The sequence below is a fragment of the Hippoglossus hippoglossus genome, chromosome 3 (assembly GCF_009819705.1).
Source record: "Hippoglossus hippoglossus isolate fHipHip1 chromosome 3, fHipHip1.pri, whole genome shotgun sequence".
Taxonomy (NCBI): domain Eukaryota; kingdom Metazoa; phylum Chordata; class Actinopteri; order Pleuronectiformes; family Pleuronectidae; genus Hippoglossus; species Hippoglossus hippoglossus.
In genome coordinates, this window is record NC_047153.1 from 11,752,515 (window position 1) to 11,770,776 (window position 18,262).

Here is an 18,262-nt window from a genome sequence, read left to right on the forward strand (position 1 = left end):
TAGTTGAGGTTAGGGTAGGGGGCTAGGGAATGCATTGTGCCAATCAGTGTCCTCACAGCCATGGAGAGACAAGTGAGTGTGAGTGTCTGTTTGTATTGGAGGTTTCTAGTTTCCACACCACTCTGTTGTAAATTGCATGCTGGACCATAATTGATGGCTCCTAAGCTGACTCCAGAATATTATACTGAAAGGACTAATTTATTCACAATATTAAGAATATACTCAGTTCAGAATTATTATGGTTATTATTTTTGGTGCTATAATAGTTTTTTTATGTATTTATTTGAAAGAGGCTCGTATTTACAATATCTATGTAGCTAAAGCATGTTTTGTCCAGGAACTGTTTGTTCGTATCTCCTCCGGTGATCGTCTTTGAGAAACTGTGCGTCTGAGCTTTGTTGGTGGAGGTAGGGGTCGGCTCTTACAATCGAAGTAACACCTCCGAATAGCTCGGTAAGTGCTCCTCCTCCCTCTCATCTCCATTAAGAGGTTAGAACAGTCAATAGGTCCAACCAGACTGACCTCATTGATTTCAGCGACAGGGAAGGAGGGCAGCCATTAACTGTACACGTCCTGTGGCCTTGGTGGAGCAGCTGAAACTCACTCTGTTGTAAACCCTGCCGTAATGATCCTACACACTGATTGTATGTTGGGAGTATTCTTGACATGTGACAGTATATGATAAAGAAACAACCAATCACATGAAGCAATGTTACATATGCAGGGTAACATTATTTATGCTCAACGTTGGATATGAATACGGAAACAGACGGCGCCTTCTGTCTGTACTAATTTTATCCGTGTTTGTGTACGACTTCTGAACGCTAAAGGCTAGTTTATGCTGCCTTTTATGTACAAAAAGATTGTTTCGAACAATATAACCCGACACTTACCATACAACTCCGTTCATCTTCTATGTTGTCTTGATTACTAAGCAATACATCCACTAGAGGGCAGCACAGAGGTGAGAAATAAAAAATAATGTTCTTAAGAAAGAGGCGGAAGTGGCTGTTTGTTTCTGTGCCTGAATAAATTAACATTATAAAGAGACGCCTTGAGAACTTCAAGCGAGATGATTGTATGACGCAAGAAAAAAATGTCAACAATGTTGGAACATTTTCGAGGAGCGACTTTGAGAGTTGGTAAGAAACTACAGATGATGATGTAACTTCACCCGGGCACAAACAACCCTTTTTCCTCCTCTTTCTTAAAAAGTACATAATTATTACCATCGACGTGTTGTTTTCTTGCCTCTGCGCTGCCCTCTAGTGGATGTCTTGTAAAACAGCCATGCCAATGTAAAGGACGCGTAGAAGTATGTGGGCAGTGACGGTTGCATCGTTTCAAAAAAGCAGCATACATGTGCCTTCATACAAAAGCCTGTAATGAGAAACAATTACTAAGTGAATAAAATAAACCCTTTAAAACGACCAGTAAGGGTTCACAGAATGAAATCATTGACGATACATAGATACAGTGTTTCTGCTGCCTCACATAAATCAATTATTAATGTAGTTTTAACATAACCTTTTGTTATCAGCAACATATACAGCATTAAATGGGAAGTGTAGTAATATTCAAGTCTTGACTTTTGCCATTATTGGTTCTCATTTGTTGCCACTATACAAATACTCCGGACACAGAATTTGGTTTTGTTTTCGTTTTTTTTATCAAAAATGGATATAGAGTATTTCATTTTGACATCAACAAACCTCTCAATTTACACAGCAACAGAAGCCATAGAATCACACTGGAACTTCAGAGGCACAAAAACAGGAAACTCTTAAACTACTTCAGGTTGCACATTTGTCATTTTCGAAAATGAAGAATCGCTTGGTTAGTTTTCATCCTCAATGTCAATGAATATGATGACAATGAAATCAGGGCTGTACAGGAGGGAACAAAGGGGGATGGGGCTCCAGCCGCTGAATGGAAACATTAATCAAAGTAAAACCTGAGAAAAGAGAGAGAGAGAGAGAGAGAGAGAGAGAGAGAGTAAGAGGGAGAGATAGAGAGAAACAACAGCACATGTGGATCACACAAAAACAGAAACATGAAGAGTTTGAGCGTCCGTCTCTCAGACAGAGCTCGTTTTATCATTCTCATCTGGTGAGCAGCCCCGTCACGAACTCTCTTCACCCTCTCGTGGTCAAAGAGGTTTGACTTGGGCTCTATTACTATATTTTCATACACACAGTATATTTACTTTTTTTTTTTTCACAAGTGTTCATTTTTCTACATTTGTTATCACAAAAAGCACGACTGTTAAACAAATGCATAAAAAACAGTTACATGACTGTTCATGACCAGAACTGTTACTATGAATTTATTGCTTTGTACACTGAGTTATGTTTGGTGCCACCTGCACACCAGGGGTTCACGTGTTGAAACCTCGCTGCTGAGGTTCTGTACTCCCTTAGAAATGTTTTGACGTCCAGCTAAAACCCAGCCCTGCTCTTCACCTTTGGTTAATTGTGCAAAGAAATTGAAGCATCAGTAACAGTTTCTGAGACACAAGACAAAGAAGTTTGAAAGAAAAGGGAAACAAAACAAAACCGAAAGGACGGACAACAAACTTCACTTTGTTCCATGCATAAATACACATCCACACACATCTATATTGTGAAGTGCATACTTCAGGTCTCCACAGACAAGTGACAAATTAAGCTAAGTTGGCCCCTTCAGACCGGGTCAGTCAGTGCAGAACCAGGACGGAGCCTGATCCCGAGGACATGGTGCCTTCACTTGTTCTTATTCAGGAGCCAATGATAAACAGGTCATTACATTATACATGAATCATAAAATGTTTCATATGACTACCATTCTCTGACCTTTATCCAAATTGCACATATATGTGATTGCCTCTCCAGCAGTATACTATATATTACTGTAAATAGATATCTCTTCTTTTGTTGAATTTAATGTGAAGTATACATAAATGTAAACATTCAAATACTTTTGTTTGGGTCCAATTTAACTTGAGCTTTAAAGGCCCTGAAAACCTATTTTCTCAATCGTCAGTGGGCTCTTCCATGAAATCTGCTTAACAACTACTCAAGTGGGAATAATTTTGTATTCCTTATTGTGGCCTTCTCACTTGTCTGTAGTGGGCGGAGCTCAGGTGGAAACAGGTGCGTATATATATATTTCTGTGCTAAATTCAACATTTAAATGAGAATCTGATGATTGTCGAAGTTTTTTTTTTGTTTCTGTCGGTCGAACAAAGTCTGGATGAAACAGTCTTGTTTGGTCTGATGCCGAATTTGACTCTGGGGCTTTCGGTGTAGACATCTAGGCGAAGGCTCTGTCTTCCGCTCACTGTACACTCTTTACAATTCGACCTGTTTCTTTCTGCTACTTTTTTCTAGGTGTTTTAGGTCCAAACAACATTTTGGCTAATCGATCATTTGGGGTCAATACGTTCCGCCTCTTTTGCTCTGAACATGGACTGTTTACCTGCGGGCAACCAAAGCCTGCTCAGAAGTGAAGGTCAAAAGTGATTGGTTAAACTAGAACCAGAATGTTTCAGGCCCACAGATTTCCCCTTTTATCATAAATATTGAAGTTATTGAGAAATACTTTGTTTTCAGGGGCTTTAAAATGTGCATTTAATATAACCTATTCATTTGATTATGTAAATATCTATTTTATACTTTTAAATATTCTTCTTTCATTAAACGTAAGATTTGCTGTTTTAATATATGAAGACTCTCATACAGATTTGTATGGTCTATACTTTCCATTGCACCAACTCTCCATAAGGTCGTGTCTGACCATGAATCTCTAAAAGTCTAAATTGAATCTCTAAACGTTTATACATCTTTACTCTGCGCACTGCTAGTTATCTCTGAAATATATGTTTCATTTAAAACTATGTTTCCACAATGCATTGGTACAGCTATAGGCTTTGAGAGTAATGGGGATCACGATAAGGAGAATGGCTTTACTCCTGCACTACACTGCTGAGATGTGACGGGTCGCTATTGGTAAAACAAAACAAAAAAGCTCAAACAGCAGAGTTACATAAATGGGTCACATGTAGCAAACAAAGACGTTTTTTACCTTTTGTATGCAAGTGTAACCAAACGGTCAGCACGGATCATCACGCCACACGTCAAATCTTTACACCAGCTCACTTACATGTCAAGGACTTAGAGTTACACACACACACACAGAAGCCGTGGATGAGGAAATAAAAAAATCATGTTGTGCATTAAAAAAGTCACACTACTCTGAGTGCGTTCAGGAGACACACACAGTACAATCTATACCAACAGAGTGTCTAGTTTCTGTTTACATTGCTGTGCAGTGACATATCTATACACTGGAATGGCTGGCTTGTAGAACATTGTACTGTAACAGGTAATTTGATAATTGAGGGTTCAGTTCTGATGGGCAGCTTCTACCTAACCCTACAGGCTCCAGTGCTTTCAGGAAGCCTCCACTAATAGGATGGAAATGTTCACGTTTACATACAGTTGCACTCCAAATGAATATATTTATCATCAATATGCATAATATTACATTTACAGACTGCCAATTTGATATGTGTGACACCTCTATTAATCAAATATCCTTATATTTTCTATGTGCTTTAGTAATCTTTACATTAAGTTCGTCATTTTTTAGATTTCTTTATTTAGAATTTGTGCAAACCATAGCCTACAATGATGGATTGTAGTTTTTTTCCTGTTTCTTGATATTTTTATGACTAAGCTGACGCACACTCAGGAAAATAAGTCTACTTTTGTGTCGATGAATGTGCGTTTGGTCTAGGAGTATCCCTCATCCTGCCTGTATCCGTAGCCCCCTCCCTGGGCTTCCTCTTGGACGTACTCCTCCGTCTTCTCCCAGCCGGCGGCCCAGCCTCCGTTCACCTGAGTGGTCGCGCCGTACGTCTTTGCCTGGCCTCCTAAAGCACCGTAGCTCTGAGTGATGTCGCCCGTTTCCTCTGCCAGCTCGTCCTCATCGATGAAGCCACACTTCTCCTCACTGGTCAGCTCGGGGTCGGCCCACGGTTGTTTTTCTCCCGAAGCAAAGATCCCGTAGAAGATGACGCCCCCATAATGCACCATGGAGGCGATCAGGAACACGTACTGCCATTCTTCTCGAGACTAAAGAGGAAAGAAATAAAATGGCGTTTTTCTAATAGCCAACAAAACCCAGGAAAAATGACTACAATTATAGATAAAGTGATACTAATAATGCAGCTAAAAACAGTCCTAAACAAATTCACATCTTATTCCAATTTTTTTAATTAATTTAGTGTTCATTTGTTGGAGTGGTGCAACCACTAAAATTGCCATCCAGTTTTCATCCCTGTCATCATTTTCATCACTAAACCTAATTTGCCACCAAAGAGTTTTCACCGCTGTAACTTTGTTGATTTGTCAGCAAGATTAAGCAGAAACTACTGATGAAATTTACCAATTTTCCACTGAATAATTCATGGATGAAAAAAATCAGGCACATTTAGGGGATTCGTATATATGAGTATGTGCATTTTGGAGCAGTTTGAGTGAATGTTAGACGACCTTGGTGGCCGAGTAGTTTCCATAATGGACAATTATAACTTCTATATTATTATTATTATTCCTGTATTCAATCTTTATTTTTATATTGCTAAAAAAGTGCTTAAAATAAAGTGATGGCTCTTTATTTAGATCTCCTTTAAGACTAAGAGAGGATCTTTATTTTTACAGTGTTTTGTGCATCGAGCCCTTACCTTGTTCTTCGTCATAGCACCAACAATCAGCGGACACACCATCCCGGACAGGGTACCCACACCATTAGAAATGCCCATTAGGATGCTGGCATAACGTGGAGCAATATCCAGGTGATTGACGTTAAAACCTGACGGAGTAAAAAGACATTTATAATTAAAATAGTGTTTATAGATTGTACCTCGGGAATGATGAAAACTCGACCAGACTTATTTGTCAGTGTGACCATTTGTAGTAAGTAATGAAAGCAACAGATCCAGGACACGGTTGTAGATAAAAGCAGCACAAACGATGGCCACGGTGTAGCAGCCGTATGCGGCAGCTCGCCACACGTCCTCCTCCTCCCCCACTCTGACTTGCTGAATGAATAAGTGTCCTCGCCGAACTGCTGGCTGACTGGCAGATCCCGCGGGACAGCTAGCACTGAATTATTTAACACTCTAGGAGAAAGCTCAAGAACAACAGGGAGGAAACTGATTTCACTCTCTGTCACAGACCTCTGCATCCGCTGTATAAACACAGCAGATCGGTTGAATCAGGCGGCTGAAGAAAACTGAACGAATCTTTTGGCACCAAGGTGAAAATGTTTACGAATTTACAAATAAGTTAATATCTTCAATCTGATTGATAAAGACGTCACACTCGTTTTGATCAAACTCAGTGCCGGTGTTATTTGAATGTTGTAAGTACGACATGCATCTATAACATCAGACGTATTTGATATATCATATCAAATAACTGCAAGCACACCCACTGCTTGCTTGGAGGGTTCACAAACAGTGTTAACATTTCATCTGTGTTTTATAATGCCCATACGTCATATCGCTGCCTGTCAAAGAGTCAGACAATACGAATCAAATAACCAATCTTCCCCCGACATTCAAATTCGACTCGAAACGATGTAATTTACACCATGTTTTTAGCCTAAATGTCTGCTGTGATCCACACACGAACGTGGCTCCGGAGGAGGTCAACAGAGGACGTTCAGGCTAAAAACCTGGTGTAAATTACCTCGTTTCGAGTCGAATTTGAATGTCGGGACTTATGGACACTTGGATGACACCCCAGGAGCAGTATGGAGGCATTTTCTGTTGTTTTTTTAATGTTTGAAGAATAATGGAGACTCCAAAAGTGTTTTGTGGACTCAAGCACTTCGCACACCCATCCATCGGCATAGTGGTGAGTAGATGAGTGAATTTTCATTTTGTTATTCTGGATGAGAAAGTGTGTTTTAATTATACTAACCTGATATAGCAAATCCACTGAATCCCACTGCCAGCACCAGGAAGGAGATGGCCACCCCTTTGCTGTGGGAATATCCCACTACTAGCAGAAATGTGGCCTCCATGCCAAATCCTAACAGAGGGAGACAGCAGGTCACACACACACACAGACGCACACAGACCCACACAAAGCCCACGGGCTGTTGGTCATTGCTGTGCCAATTGAATTAACCATCATACACGGTCTGCACTCAATTACATAAGTGATAGATATAAAATCAATGCAGAGTCCCTATCAGTTGTTCCACTTGTGTGCAACAACTGAACAGATAGATTTAAACAAAAACACACACGAAAATCTGGCAGCAAAGAAAAAAGGCCGGTATGGATCTGACACCATGAAAATAACACCCTGTAGCAGCAGAGAGAAGGTGTTGAAAAAAACAACTCATCCTCAGTTCAGACTTCTCACCTCCACAGTTCATGATTTTCCTGACGGTGGTGGTTGTCAGGATGTTTCTGGTGCGCAGGTAGTCGGCCAGCTGGCCGCCAATGGGCACAATGATGGTCATCACTAAATGGGGAAGAGCAGACACCATGCCCACCTGCAAGCACACCCAGAAAAATCTATTTTCAGGAAGGGCACAAACTTTGTTTTAGACTACAGATGCTGCCTGTTTCATATTTTTATTATCGTGATTGTTAAAGGTCTTAACAAACCCTAACCCTTTTATATCAGCTTCTTGGTCTACAATATAGACCAAGAAGCTAACCCCCTAACCCTATAATGACATCAGTGATAAAGGCTGTAAAAACCTTCCCTCATTCATCCAGCAATGTATTCTGTAGTGAGCAGTAAATGCTGTTTTTGTGTCATCATTGAACTCTACATGTCGTCAATCCTGTGTGAGATAGTTGGAAGAAATAAGCGTGCATGCCACAGACACGTCCTTTGTTCTATTGTGAGAATATTTGAAGGCACTATGAACAACATTAAACAGACATGTTGCCGTTCGATGTGTTGTAATATCGACGGTACAGAGTTCACTTGCACCTCATATTATTTTATTCACATGCTCTGTCATTATTAAGGCTTATTTAAACTCAACATTATACGTGAATACGGAAAAAGAAGGATGCTTTCATTTTGCCCATAATTCTTCTGAAAGCTTACAGATTCGTACGAATAGACCAAATGGAGCAGTACTACCGGAAATCGTAGGGGGCGGTGTAGCTAATAGTTAAAGTAGGATGACCATAACACACAAGGAATAAATTTCAACAAGGGCAGAGCTTTTGGAGAGACTTTTTGTGAGTTGGCGTTTTTTCGGGCAAGGGGCAAACCACTGCTTTTATCACAACCTCCACCATCGCCATTTTGTTGTTGTCATAAACTTTTGACTCTGCGCTGCCCTCTAATGGATGTGTTGCTTAACAACCAAGGGCTAAGAGAGCAACGATACATTGTTTTGAAATGGATGCATCTCGTTTTGTACATAAAATCTGTGTAAATGAGTCTTTAATCTTTCTAACACGACCTGTAAAAAACAACTTTCCATGTCCTCGATAAACCGATTCCAATTCGTTATGTAACATATCAGCTGATGAGAAAGAACCTCAGGACACCAGTTGCACTGACATTGATTTTGGTAAGTGTCACACGCTCGGCCCTAAAACATTACTCTATTGCTTTGGTCGGCACCATATGAATCTATAATGAATCGATCACACAGTTCATGCTCCATGATCGTCACTTGTCCACTGACTTGTGACACATTCTCACCTTGCTTATCTCAAAGCCAAACACTTCCTCAAAATAGGCCGGTTGGCTGATCAGCAGCAGGTAAAAGGTCCAGCTCCTGCAGAAGTTGGCCACAATGATTGCATAGACAGGCATTGAGGTGAAGAACTTCTTCCAGGGGGTCTTGAATTTCTGGAACAAACAATCAAAGGATTTTATTCGACAAATACCTTTACATTACCTGTGTCTAAGAATGACAGAAGGTGAATGACTGATGGGAGTGAGACTTGGTGCCATGTTGTTGCTTCTAGTTTCCTTTACAACAGACAGGATCTTTCCAAAGTCCAGAGCTGTGTCCCTATTGAGGAGTTGGGAAATTCATTGCGCTTTGGTGACAAACACATTTTCAAAGAGACATTGGTGGCGGCAAGCGCCTAGACGTCCAATGCTTATACTTTTAAATATACGAGGCTTCAACTCAAGCAAACAGCTTACAGTACACATGCCAAAAAACCAAGGGGCATTAAAACTAGTCGTCTCCAACTGCAGCTCTGTTTCTAGGTGGAACAAGCTGATGATGTGATCATAGAAATCCTCACATTTCATTTCGGCCTTCGCAGTCTACGCAGCCCATGAAAGCCGCTTCCTTCGTGGCCGTAAAGAACACCTCCACCGAAGGAAGCGGCCCCGGAATTGGGATACAGCTCAGATGTGCTCTAGTGTGGAAGGTGTGCCCTCACCTCAGAAGGACCCGCGAGCCTGGCACTTTCTCCAATGCTCTCCTCAATGTAGCAGCGTTCCTCATCAGTGATGGTGGGATGTTCAGCAGGGCTCTCGTAAGACACAAGGATCCAGAACATGTACCAGAAGATGCCAAAGCATCCTGCATGTCACGGACAGAATACAGGTCAGAATGAAAACAATTATACAGAAGTATTGCAGCTAATTTTGACCTCATCAATAAGGACACATGCACGCACATAGTGTTTGTTAGCTTGATCTTTCCAAAAGGCCTGAGAGAATAAAAGCCAGACAGGGAAGCTAAATTTCAGTCCACAGAGAAAGATTGCTGGTTATTTATTGACACACCAAAACATTGGGGGTGTGGAGGGTGTGTGTGTGTGTGTGGGGGGGTAGATCAATATACAGTCTGCCTGAATAAATCCATTTGACTTTCACTGGACTCTCACTGTCAAAAAACACTTGAAAACACTTAATATTCGTCGAAATACAGGGAGATCCAAGAGACCATTTTTGCATGAGCGATCACACTTTTGGACCCCGCTGTACAGTGTATGTGTATATATATATATATATATATATCACATGCAATTATCAATCAATCTTACCATAGACATAGAACACTGAGGACCAGCCAGAATACTGAACCAGGATCCCGGCCAGAGGCATCGCTATCACAGCTCCAGCATAAGAGCCTGAGACGTGAGAGGAGGGAATCAAACGTTTTAACCGATGTAGTAACATTCAAAACACCAACTCTGAAATGTAGAAATACAAACAGCAGAAACTGTGTATTTACCACAGAATGATAGGGTGGCCAGACGACTCCTCTCCAGGGGAGGAGCCCACTTACTCCAGATGCCATGACAGGCCGGGTAGGTCACTCCCTAGCCACATGAACAACAGTCAAGGTCAATGCATGGTGGAGAAATACATAGAAAAGATTAGCATGAGGACACCATATCCTTTGGCCTGCTACTTTGAACACATCCTAACACAAACAGTATTGTTGGTTTGAGTGGATTATGCTCTGTGTTCAAATTAACCAGAGCAGTGTGTAAAAATACATTTCTAGGTTTATACAAGGAATAAAGGAGGCCACATGTATTCCCATTGTTGATTGGACACCCGCAAGAACTAACAATATTAACATTTTCACCCCCCTGATTAACATGAACAAATTGCACGGCTCCGTGAGCAAAGACGAGCTGACGAGCTGTTCGTGGAGCGAAGCAGCTCTGCAGCCATTAAATGTTCATCAGTCACTAATTTGAACAAACGGCGCCGATTTTAAATCTGCATTGACTTTCATTAGAGAGCACCAGTCTGTGAGAGATGACATATTAGATTGTACTATTAGATTATTCCACACAGTATTCATCAAAAACTATAATTTATTCTTCTTTTAAAATGGGCTGCATATAGGTTATATGTTATATAATTAAAGCTGTGATTCAATTTGTTCAAAAATCATGGAAATAAGGTGGGATGTCCTCACTTAGACATTTCCTTAAAAACATATCCTCCAAATAATGCCCACCAACAAGCTTTATTTCTGATCTTTGTATTTCTAAATGTTGTAATATCAGCCTCGGTGCAGATTCCATCAACATGTCAGGACTTGTTAAACAGCAGAGAGACATCTGGGTGTCATGTTCCACTACGAAGCCAGAGGATTGATGTGCTTTAGCCCATCAGCATTTTCCTTTCCATCCATCTGAGCTCCTGGATACGCACTCGTGTGTCCAGGATACAAATTGAGACCATAAAGAATGAGCTGGACACTCCCACAAACACATAGTGAACTGGATCAATACAGCAGCTCTCATATTTCCTCTGGCTGAACATCCTGTGTTTCAGTCTTCCCTTTGTTTTCTTGTGGAGTGAAATCTGCAGGAAGTCCCTTTTCAGTGTATCATCTCGAGCTATTCATAGCCATAATAACAGAATCTCACATCAAAAACATGGAGCCCTTTGGTTCTGTTGATGGTTTTTTATAAAACAGATTCAGAAAATGTCTCACAAACGGTCTCTTACCTCCACCAGCCCTTGTAATATCCTGACAAAAATGACACAGCCGTAGTGGACTCGTGCGGCCGAGGGAATGAACATGTTGAGGGTGGAGGTCAGGACGATGGCCGCCCCAAATACCCTGAAAATGAGAAGATACATTTTGAACATAGCATTTTACATTTAGCAGCCTCATTTTCTTATACATTTTTAGCTGTCTTTTAGTAGCAAATAAAAGTGCACTGTATCACATTAGATGTAACATACGCTACCTCTTGTTTTTATTATTAAGGAAAATATTTAAATATTGGCCTTATGGTTTTTCTAATTGCACTTCACAGCAAAAATACCCATTAGTGGAAGATAACCAAGTACATTTATTTGACAGCAATACTAGTTACATGGCAGATTAAACAAAAAATAATCAAGAAGTTATATTATAGGATGGATTATTAAAGATGAAGATCTCCAGCAGATATAATACAATTTTGGTGCTTAAAGTAAATTTCAATAGCTATCTTTGTAAGCTACATTGTACACTGTGATTTCATTGCATCTGATTTCTTTTCCCGTCACTGAAAACCTTGGTGAAGCTTAATCGAGTCCCATTTTTTACATTTAGAGCCATTATAACGTGTCATCTTTGTATTTAAACTCCTTTTCGAAAATAAGATAAATTAATCAGATTTCAAACATCTCACGGAGCAAAGTGTGCGTATTGACGCAGCTAGTGTGCCCTGCGCTCTGCTCTGATTGGCTCTGCATCATTCACGCTCTTCTGACGTCGCAAAAAGAATAAACGCTTAAGCAGAAACACCCTGATAATGTCGTCGCCTAGCAACTGTTTTTTTGGGGGGTTAGAAATTCATAAAAAACCTGTCGTTGAAAAGATGTTTTTCTACAGTGACTTCATTTATTTATTGAGTTTCTTAATTTAGCTAAATAAGGATCGATGAAGGTTGTTGTTAAAAAATTTCACATAAAGCTCTCATTCTCTCATCTGAAACCGGATGAGAATTGTCTTTATATTTATTAAAGGTAGATAATAAAGTATTTTTTTTATTTTCTTATATATATAATGAGGGAGCAGCAGGGGGGGGTGACACCAGGGGGACCAGTCACTTAGCTGCTTCTCATTTCTATCACGTCTCTCCCGCCCCTGCACGCGGGGGGGGGGGCGAGCCCTAATCCGGTTGAGGAGAGTGTTGGGCACGAGACCAATTGATTCATTACACCCTCATGTCAATCCGAGGCACGAGGAGCAGACCAGGACTATAATACTAATAATAAAAGGCTATATGTATATAGGCCTCTATACACGTGTCACTGTCTGCTTTGGCTGCACGTTTTAATAAATAATAAATATTATTGGTTAATATTGGTTCGTTTTAAATTCATCAACCTTATTTTTTGTAGCGTGATCGAGACTTAGGCCTCCATTCTTGAGATATAAGCAGAATCACGTTTGCCTTTTATAGATGATTTTTTTACCAGTAAGGATTAAATGAGTCATAATATTCTCTATGTCATCATTCAATCTGTAAACCCGAGTTAATATTATAGTTACTGTCTGTGTAATATAGGCCTAACGTAATTATAATGACTTTATGTGTTGGCAATGCTCGTGTGAATAAAAGCCTTTGGCGACAGATCAGGGTCTGATGCTCCCCAGGCCCCGAGAGAGCGACAGATTAGGCCCGGATCCCCCCAGGGAGCTCATTAACAGGTGGCAGCAAGCCCTGACACCGAGAGCAGCAGAGCAGCCCGGTGTCTGCAGCCTGGCGTCTGCATCTCCCGGTGTCTGCAGCCCGGCGTCTGCATCTCCCGGTGTCTGCAGCCCGGCGTCTGCATCTCCCGGTGTCTGCAGCCCGGCGTCTGCATCTCCCGGTGTCTGCAGCCCGGTGCCTGCAGCCTGGTGTCTGCATCTCCCGGTTTCTGCATCCCGGTGTCTGCAGCCAGGTACCTGCAGCCCGTTGACTGCAGCCCGCTGTCTGCTTCTCCCGGTACCTGCAGCCCGGTACCTGCAGCCCGGTGCCTGCAGCCCGGTGCCTGCTTCTCCCGGTGCCTGCAGCCCGGTGCCTGCAGCCCGGTGCCTGCTTCTCCCGGTGCCTGCAGCCCGGTGCCTGCAGCCCGGTGCCTGCAGCCCGGTACCTGCAGCCCGGTTCCTGCAGCCCGGTGCCTGCAGCCCGGTGCCTGCAGCCCGGTGCCTGCTTCTCCCGGTGCCTGCAGCCCGGTGCCTGCAGCCCGGTACCTGCAGCCCGGTGCCTGCAGCCCGGTGCCTGCAGCCCGGTGCCTGCAGCCCGGTGCCTGCTCCCTGCAGCTCTGCATCACCTCAGAGCAGCTGACTGCCTGGAGCCTGGAGCCTAATGCACTGCTCGTCCCATTCATAATCCAGACAATGAATCATGCCAGTTATTTTAGGTCTTGCCTTGTCTATATTTGATATTTTTGTTTCAACGAAATAATTCCAGACCACATGTGTTCATTTTCGTTCCCTTTCTATTGTATCTATTGGAAAATAAAGAAATAGATCGTGGTATAATGAGAGTGACGGAGGAGGGACTGAAGCCAACTGTTCAGGGATTTGGTTAAACAGGCCTACAAACCCCCGGCTCCTCCTCTGGCTGTAACGAACGGGGCTGTGCGCTGTGTTCGTGTCCGTGCTGACTCACCTGTTCGCCGCCAGCCTGGAGGAGATGTATCCTCCCGGGATTTGTGTCACGATGTAGCCCCAGAAAAAAGATCCGTGAATCAACCCCACGGTCTCCGGGTCCCAGTTGAACTTGGCTTTCTGGTGGATGATATGGGAAGGAAAAAAAATGTTTTACATCCCACTGGCGATGAGTGCAGGTATTTATTATTCTGTCATTTGAGAAATAAACGAAAAGAGGGATCTATCTGAGGGAAGGCCTGAGTTTAATGTTGGAGGCCTGCCACGATTTATTTCGATCAGATGTTAGTGATCTGATCAGTGGGATGATTCGTGTGTTCTGATATTTCAAATATAAACCACTGAGAATCTGTGTGAGCTAGATAGGTGATCATTGGGGATTTATTCATAAAAACAAAAACATAAGGTAAATATATACCTTCATTTAACTGAAATATATGTATACACATATTCTATAATTGATTCACATATTTATAGTAATTTTAAAATATATATGTATGTGTGTGCATGTGTGTCCTCATGAAACTTTGACTAAAACATGTATTTTATAATAATGTCGCTGTTCTTTGTGTGTCTACATGATTTTGGCTACACACACGATACAATGATGCATTTAACTTGGATTTGGTTTGAGTAATAACACGATGCATCACTGGAATAATAAGCTGACATTATACAACAGGATCACATGGTGCATTAACCACCTGGTCGTGTTTTAAAGATGTGGAGGCCTATTTAGACTGAAGCAATCTCACTTATACCCCCTAAATATTATAGATCTCATAGATAGATGCTCTTTATTGATCCCAGATTGGGAAATTAATGATCATTTACATCATGATTATTGTGGGTGTTTTAAAATGAAAGATGAATAATTTATGGTTTAAAATGACAGCAGGCCTTTTTTTAAATCACATTTCTTTTCCCTTTCTTGATAAAATAAGATTAAAGTGTCTGTTTGTAGATGCGCAGTTTATTGTTTTTATGATTTCTATGGTTTTTGGACGTATAGAAGTCCCTGGAGCCGGTCGCCACACCTCTGTGATGATGATCTTGCCGTTCTCGTGGATGGTGCTGTTGTTGACCATGCCCACTATGGCCACGCCCAGGTTGCAGCGGATGCCGAAGGAGATGCAGAAGCCGAGGCCGCTCATGATGGCGATGATGTAGCGCTGGGGCAGACCGAAGCACTTGCAGTCGCACAGCGGGGGCTTCTTCGCCGCGGCCTCCCGGGGCCGCCCGTCCTCCGTCAGCTCGATCACCTCCCCGGTCTTCTGCCTCCTCTCGATCACCCTGCGAGGACAAGGCACGTCCACTGAGTCCCCACGTCAAGTGACCCCACGTGAGAGTAAAGGTATAATCTCTCCTGTAGAGGATTTATTTCTACAGAAGTAGGCCCATTTCTTTATTTCCTCCATGTATGAATATTTTATTATAGGGCTGGAGGTTAGAAGGTTTGTTGTGTGTGTTTCTTATTCCAAGATGTTGCAGAATCACCACAATCACGCACTGTGTGTGTGTGTGTGTGTGTGTGTGTGTGTGTGTGTGTGTGTGTGTGTGTGTGTGTGTGTGTGTGTGTGTGTGTGAGTGTGTGAGTGTTTGAGTGTTTGAGTGTGAGGCCTTTCTTACACTGAGGAATTTCATGATCCATCCCATCTATTATTTACAGAGACACGAGCATGAGAATTCAAACCAAACGAGTCCATATCTATTGCAGTTTAATAAAACAAGGATCCAAACAAACAAACACGCATCGCCTGTGTTTAAAGCTGGAAACAGACGCGCGTGTGTCTGACTGTACCGCATTGCAGCAGCAGCTCCCCTCACTTCTCACACTGATTAGCATTCACGGGGCCGAGCCGCAGCTCCAGCCTTCAGACGCCGAGGCTGCACGACCGTGGGCATTCCTCAAAATCCCCCCCCCCCCCCCCCCCCCCCCCCCCCACACACACACACACCCACACCCACATACACACCCACCTGCCCACCCGCCCCTCACCCCATTTTCTCCCACCACCTTCAGGAGAAAGTCACATTTATTCTCCACGCGTCCAAATGCACAAAACGACCAGAAAAATCGAAATCTTTAAATGCACGTGTCTGTAAAGGGATGACATATTTTTTTCCAGACAACACAGTCGAATAAAACGCAAATAGACGCAGGAGCTGCTGTGACATCAAAGGCCCGATTTTGTTGTTTTTAAATATGATTGTAGAATAACTGCAATTTAATGGAAATCTCATGCAAATGGGGCCTGATCCTCTTTAAGTCCAGATGTTCTGTATTTCTACCGCAGGTGCAGGAATGTCCTCGTTCTGTCTGCACGATGGAAGATACATTCACATGGGACTAAGACTAAATATAGCAGGGAGATTTGTTTTGTATTCATTCGGCCTCAGATGGAGAAACTACCGAGATTCTCCAGATGAAAGAGAATCCAGATGTTGAATGTCATTTCATTGAATGGGGGCTGTGCGTTTTACTATCAGTTTTAGTCTTGCGTCAGAGGGCTTTAGATAATAATATGAGCTGTGTTATAAATTATGAATGACGACCAGCAATTTGCAGTATATTTATTAAATCGTGCGCGGCCTTCACGTGCCCTAACCTGTCTGTTAATGACATTCACGCGCAGGCCCTGCATCAGGATGGACTCATCATCATCATCCGGTGGCATCTCGGTTCATCCAAACCCACAGCCATCACCACACACACACGCACACACACGCACATGCACGCACGCACGCACGCACGCACACGCACGCACGCACACACCCCTGATTACATAATTTTCCTCTCACTTCCAGAGGCGTGACCACAGATGTAAGTTGTAGAAAGTGTGAGGCCCGCAGACCCACACATGATGTCTCATGTGTAGCTCGAATCCAAGTCATCATTCAGGTAACTCACACGAGTCAAAACAAGATGAAATGATTGATACTAGTATTAATAAATAAACGTCCGGTCCTTACTTGTACATTTGGCCCAGGGTCTTCCCCGCAAATTCCTTCACCCCCGTCACAGCTCTCATCTTCACTGACTCCATATCCAGATCGCTTGTGTGAGGCCTAAATCTTCTCTGTGCAAATTCTACTGCTCGGTCGTCATGTTACGGCGCAGGATGCAGCGGCGACACGAGCAAAACAACAACAGGCGAAGTTGCGGAGGATGCGAGGAGGGCGACGATCCGGCGGACGAGTTGAGTTCTCACAGGGAAAAGTGCCGAAGCGAAAGGACAAATAAAAACATGCGTGCACACGAATCAAACGAGCCGTGCGCCTTCTCCACCCATCAGCTCATCCCCTGAAGCCGGGGAAAGAACAGCAGCAGCCGCGCACGGTGCCATCACCAAGAAGACGCACGAGGAGTGGAGGTGGTAGGATTACGGCAGCGCCGTCGAAGGATGTGGATAAAATACCAAATAAAAAGGAGGGAGAGAGAGAGGGAGAAGGTGGATGGACAGATTTAAAAAGAAAGGAGAGAAGTTAAGGAGGCAGCCGCGCGTGCTGGAAGCGGCTCGGTGGACTCAGAGAGGGAGTGAGGCTGGATCGTGCCTCCTGTGGTGCGCGCGGCTTCGTCTGACGTCGCGTTCAGCACCGAGGTCAGCGACGGCAGCTCCGCGTGCAGCAACATCTGGACAGGCGCTCGACCGGCACGAGCGAAGGCCACATGTGTAACCAGCCTGCAAACACACAGGCTGCAACACGAGGCTGTTTATTTTTAGTGAATTCATAAAAAGGGAAAGGCTGGTGTGTGTGTGTGTGTTAATTTCATCCGATCATTATTTATATTTCAATGATACAACTTTAAATAATAACGCAACTCGATTTTTTTATTCTGCGTATTTATGTTTAAAATGTATATAACAATTTAAACAAACCAAGACTGTAACCTGATATATGAGAGCTGCAGCTCTCTGGAGGGCGGTGCCATGGAAACCAAATGAGCGGGAGAGGAACCCCCTCCACACCCACTCACCCCACCCACCCAACAGGCTCCTCTCCTCACATCCATCAATAATTTAAGCATCTCCACATACTTCCTTCCCCCCGACAACCACATCTTCACACAGAGGCATGAATACAAAATCTGGATTCCACAAAAAAATATATACATACTTCTAAAAGGTTTCATTATCCGGAGGCCTCATTG

General features: G+C 42.9%; 1 protein-coding gene across 1 annotated transcript; it reads right to left on the bottom strand.

Moving 5' to 3' along the window:
• Positions 1 to 1,650: 1,650 nt before the first annotated feature.
• slc17a6b (solute carrier family 17 member 6b) lies at positions 1,651 to 17,760 on the bottom strand. Its single transcript, XM_034580982.1, has 12 exons — positions 17,083 to 17,760; positions 15,147 to 15,402; positions 14,111 to 14,229; positions 11,466 to 11,580; positions 10,228 to 10,315; positions 10,037 to 10,123; positions 9,428 to 9,570; positions 8,730 to 8,879; positions 7,419 to 7,551; positions 6,969 to 7,079; positions 5,726 to 5,853; positions 1,651 to 5,114 (listed from the first exon to the last, which is right to left on the bottom strand). The coding sequence occupies exons 1-12, from the start codon at positions 17,154 to 17,156 to the stop codon at positions 4,773 to 4,775; spliced, it is 1,746 nt and encodes a 581-aa protein (XP_034436873.1). The 5' UTR covers positions 17,157 to 17,760; the 3' UTR covers positions 1,651 to 4,772.
• Between the last annotated feature and the right edge of the window lie 502 nt (positions 17,761 to 18,262).

What these genes read in the sequence shown, in the direction of transcription:
- slc17a6b (XM_034580982.1), bottom strand. Translation starts at nt 17,156, where the DNA reads ATGGAGTCAGTGAAGATGAGAGCTGTGACGGGGGTGAAGGAATTTGCG. An exon ending in CAGTGGATTTGCTATATCAG is followed by an intron (nt 5,854 to 6,968) that starts GTTAGTATAATT and finishes TTACTCCGTCAG; the next exon opens with GTTTTAACGTCAATCACCTG. An exon ending in GTGCTATGACGAAGAACAAG is followed by an intron (nt 5,115 to 5,725) that starts GTAAGGGCTCGA and finishes TTTCCTCTTTAG; the next exon opens with TCTCGAGAAGAATGGCAGTA.